We start from the raw sequence: 4,704 nt of genomic DNA on the forward strand, positions 1-4,704 counted from the left end.
CCGAAAGGATTACCTCACACCATCATAGTTAACATAACCGAAGCTCTGCTAAGCTATAATGTAAAGGATCCTATAGTCATACACAAGATCACAAAGACACAAGTCCAGAATCTATAACTATGCTATAAATAACATAGAAATTTCATCCAGTCTCAGTACAATGTAGTACTTGCTTCTGGCTTTAGCCCGACCAGCTCAGTTTTCAGAGCCAATCCTTTTCCCGAAGTTCCTGAATGAAACAATTAAAACCAATAACTATCCTTTCCATCATTAACCTCCTGATTTCCTTCCTGAAGATCAATGTACCTCCAAACATTTATGAGAATATTAGACAAACAAACTAATGGTTTTTTTAAATCAATTAACAATTTCCTGAACAACACAATCAAGCTATTTAATAATAACTATTATTTTCCATTTCCTTTGAAAAGTAATTTTACCTTTTCCGTTTCTCAAGTGTTTGCTTGAAAATGAATATTGAAAAATCAAGAAAAGTAGAAAACATCAAGTTAATTAATAATCAAAATTAAAAAAAGGGGTAAAGAAGAAATACAATAAAAATGATTACATTAAGAATTGGGGATTATAAAATAAAAATAAGCTTGAGGTCACAATACAAAAATTAATTAGAATTAAGAAAAAATTAGACAAATATAAACAAGTCATTAATCAAAAAAAAAACCTAAGAAAAAGTTTAAAAGATTACAAAAATGAAAAGAAAAAAAAAAGTGAGTCGCAAACACCACTTCCTTTTGGAAATCACCGGAAATCAGCGAAGCGTCTTACAATCATGGTCTTTCGTAAAATATGTTCCAAAAACCTGTATCGCTTGGTGCCCACTGGTGCTGATAGATCGGAAGACGAGAAAGATCGCTATTTGCGAGGAGCGGATGTGGAAGCCTTAGGCCTTCCTTTATGTTTTTGGGTCTTATCTTTAACACTATTGTCAACCATAATTTCATCCCAAGTTTCTTGCATTGCGCTAAGTATTGGAAAAGTAGGTTGACCTGACGATGACGGCACAACAATACGCATATTCCTACAAGTCACGTAAGCCCAAGGAAATCTTTTCGGAAAGCTCGTAACAGCGATCGCACTTGGATTTAGATGCTCCTCTGCACATCGAACACCACAAGCGTTTTTCCTAAACTTATCTTTAGCAGTTCTCCTACGACCAAATACATGTTGTTTAAGATATTTCAGAGACTCGTCCCTTGTTCCACAATAAACACACTCAAACAAAATAGGATGAGAATCCAAGTATTCTTGCGCCTCCTTTTCCTGCTCAATCAAAGTTAAACCTTCCCGGTTGGCTGCCGATTCTTTAATCCAGTTATTCTGCTCATCCAATGTCATCTCTTGCTTATCCGCCAAATCCTCACAATTTGTAAATCTATTCTCAAACGCGGCTGTTCGACCATAGTCAATCCCCCTCCTTATTCTTCCATCTGGAAAACGGACATAATTCGGTGTATCCACAGGACAACTCTGCATTAGACTATTGGCTACCTCTACTCGTTGTTGCACCGGTACAGTTTTTGAATTTCTTTTTCGTTTTTTGCCCTTTCGCCTTTTCCCTGATACAATTGGTAGAGTCGATTCCTCATTATTCTCATTAGAAGTATCACTTTGAGTTTCATCGCTGTGACTACTACCACTATCGCTTCCACCATTATCATTACCATCACCATGATTATTGTTATCACCGTCATCACCATTACCACCATTATTTCCGTTATTACAATCATTTCTACTGCCACCACGGCTAGTTCCAAATTCTTCTTCAGAAACCCCTTCGTAATCGGAATTTACAAGGAACCCTGAAGCTCCACCTTGTTTTTGCCTTGGAGAAGGTCCCACTCCTGGTGCTTCAGCCGAACCATAATTGTTGTCAGAATCAGAATCACTCGATAGATCAGCCATTGTGACATCTGCTTTACCAGACGTTTTCATTCTGGCACATGCCTGTTTTTGAACTCTTTTGCTTCGCCGAATCCAGTTATCTTGGCTGGTTCCTGCTCCATGTGCCGTCTTTCCACCTTCTATACCTGACAATGAAAACATAAAAAAAAGAGAAAATTCAAAATTTACGCTCATTTCAAAATGATATATGTTCAAAATGATAGGTGGCGGCATGGGTTCCATCAAAAGATACTTTTAGCAAAAATTTTCTGTATAGATTTTCACAAAAAATAACCTAAGTTTTTAGGGAGCTGATGAGGGAGCTATGGAGAACAAATGCACTAATTAACACAAAATGAAAAACATTTACCTGAGGCGAAGGCTAAAGCCAGTATTGAAAGGTAGACCATCATTTTGATCCTCATTTTGCAGTGATATTAAATATGCAAAAATCAAATTAAAAATATCGCTCAAAAAACAAACAAATAATGAAAATAATCACAAAAAAAAGAAAACAGTTTACTTGGATTGTTTTGATTTACCATGTTTCCCACGAGCTCCATCTACTTTACGTTAATATCATCATCCCGGTAATTTCAAACATACCAAATTTAGAAATCATTTCCGATTACTCCATATTAGGATCTATTCCCTTAATATAATTATAAATCATCGCAAGAGTCTTTTCCGTCTCCTTCAAACTATTCTCTGTATAAAACAACCAATTCTCAGTTAAAATCTTCCACAACCCGAACCTACAATCCAGTTAACATCAATAAGTCAACTTTCAACAAGTCAACATCAATTCTACATCAAATCATATTCATTAGTGATCATCTCCATCATTAACTCAGTTTTCGTTCATCCCTAAGACCCGAGCAATTCACCATGAGTCTCAGTAAAATATTAACTGTTAATGTTAGAGTTCCAACCTTCAATGGATTCGAACCACCGATAGAAAATTGGATAAGTGACTACGAACAAATCACAAGTATCATTGGTTGGTCCGATAAAGCTCGACTCGTTGGATTTCCCGATTTTTTAACTGGAGTTGCCCAACTTCTGTTCAAAGAAGAATATTCTTACGAATATAATTTCCCACAAAGTTGGTCAGAAGCTAAAGAAAGATTGATCAAAGATTTTACCCCCATAACCAACAACAGCGAAAATAGTAGTGAACTTCTGGACAAACCCAAGTCACCTTTCTCGGTCTCACCTGATGAAATTTGCCATAATATTATAAAGGCACAACGAGAAAAAGGTGCGTCTGGATCTGCTACTATTGAAGTGATTTTGGACATAGCAAGTACACTGGTTGAGACCGCTAGACATCTCAATACTCCTATCCAACCGAAGGACGAACCAAGCAAAGAACGTAAGATTATTTGTTACTTTTGCAAAGAACCTGGTCATATCCGACAGAACTGTCGACAACTTAAATATGAACGTACATTGGCTATCCTCAGTCCAACATGCGAAAGCTCATCTTCATCATTGAATTGGCGTTCAACTTCCTCTAAGACTAAAGGACCCAAGAAATCAACGACTTTGCAACAGTGAAAACTGAAACAAGGGACTGTTTCAACTTCTAGTCGGGGGAAATGTAACGTAAATTTCGATCTCATTATTCATCACTGGTTACAAACCCGTACAAGGATAAATCCGTTCATTACCAATAACCAATTAACCCTTATTTAGGATTACTTCCTTCCATAACCAATGATTACAATTACTTTATTTGGATCATAATCCTCAATTACTAATTAACCTAAATCTTTATTACTAACCCACAAAGATGAATAACATACACGTGACACTCGTGAGTCTCGATGATCTTGTATAAAACCAGATTACCTACTAATAGAATGTTCACTTCTTTAGAATCAACATAACATTCAAGTTAAAACATTCTAATAGATTTCATCTTGTCATCATCTTTTAATCAAGTTAACCCATTCCAATAATCTGTGTAATTCATTACAATCATTTAATCAACAATTGGATAATAAAGTTCATTTATATTAGTTAAAGCTCTTCTAATAACGTTTTCACTTTATTTAATTCGTTCATCACTCATTTCGTAACTTTTCACGTTACACTATGATGAGGTATTGTCGGGTACTAGCGTAATCAAAATATCAAATAATCAAATAATCATCAATTGATTGAAAGTTTGCAAATTTTGATGATGCTGGTTGCTGTTGGTTGTAAATAACATTTCGTTTAATTGTTGATCATTAATATACAACAACAATAATTTTAGTTTATCAATTTTATTATTGCTAATGGCAATTAAAAAAAGAGAGACAATAGAATTTTTCAATTTCGGACAAGAAAGTTTATTTCTTAAAACTCAGAATCAAGAAAGATTACAATATTAGACCTGGTTTTTCTTACGACCCCTGCTCGATTCACCTCGTCAATCCACCATAACTTTATCTCACGCCGTTTGTAAATCTTCAGGAAGGTCAAAATCATGCCCTGTAACCTCGCCAGTTGCTGGATCAATGATCTCAGTATATAAATCTGGATTGGTACAAACCACTGCCCCCCGTGGGAAAAGGGTTGGTTTGGCGCTTGGAGGGACTCTTGATGTTGCTTCGAGTTTGTCAACAATGACTCGTTCCTAGCAAGTTATTTTTACATAGCGTTGATTTTTATCCCTTTTTCGGCCGATTACGTGGTAAATCAATTGTGTGAGTTTCGGCCAAGAAATGCCACAATATGCACACTCGTATAAAAAACAATGCTCCTCTTTTATTAATAGCGGCATCTTTCTCGTGGACCTCAATTAACTTATCT

The 4,704-nt window shown here is 35.8% G+C and overlaps 2 protein-coding genes across 2 annotated transcripts; one reads left to right on the top strand and one right to left on the bottom strand.

The window, feature by feature from the left end:
* Window positions 1-553: 553 nt before the first annotated feature.
* On the bottom strand, window positions 554-2,573 carry LOC128385921 (uncharacterized). The gene is made up of 2 exons (XM_053344852.1): window positions 2,273-2,573; window positions 554-2,048 (listed from the first exon to the last, which is right to left on the bottom strand). The coding sequence occupies exons 1-2, from the start codon at window positions 2,325-2,327 to the stop codon at window positions 874-876; spliced, it is 1,230 nt and encodes a 409-aa protein (XP_053200827.1). The 5' UTR covers window positions 2,328-2,573; the 3' UTR covers window positions 554-873.
* A 121-nt stretch (window positions 2,574-2,694) lies between these two features.
* Window positions 2,695-3,875, top strand: LOC128385920 (uncharacterized). The gene has a single exon (XM_053344851.1). It carries the CDS (start codon window positions 2,791-2,793, stop codon window positions 3,460-3,462), a length of 672 nt encoding a protein of 223 aa, XP_053200826.1. The 5' UTR covers window positions 2,695-2,790; the 3' UTR covers window positions 3,463-3,875.
* Window positions 3,876-4,704: the final 829 nt, after the last annotated feature.

The sequence above is a fragment of the Panonychus citri genome, unplaced genomic scaffold (genome assembly GCF_014898815.1).
Source record: "Panonychus citri isolate SS breed McGregor unplaced genomic scaffold, ASM1489881v1 Contig00058, whole genome shotgun sequence".
Lineage (NCBI taxonomy): Eukaryota > Metazoa > Arthropoda > Arachnida > Trombidiformes > Tetranychidae > Panonychus > Panonychus citri.

Bases quoted from the DNA above. Each gene is read 5' to 3' on its own strand.
- LOC128385921 (XM_053344852.1), bottom strand. From the start codon at position 2,327: ATGAGGATCAAAATGATGGTCTACCTTTCAATACTGGCTTTAGCCTTC. The intron at 2,049-2,272 runs GTAAATGTTTTT...TTTCATTGTCAG, and splicing joins GGCTTTAGCCTTCGCCTCAG to GTATAGAAGGTGGAAAGACG.
- LOC128385920 (XM_053344851.1), top strand. From the start codon at position 2,791: ATGAGTCTCAGTAAAATATTAACTGTTAATGTTAGAGTTCCAACCTTC.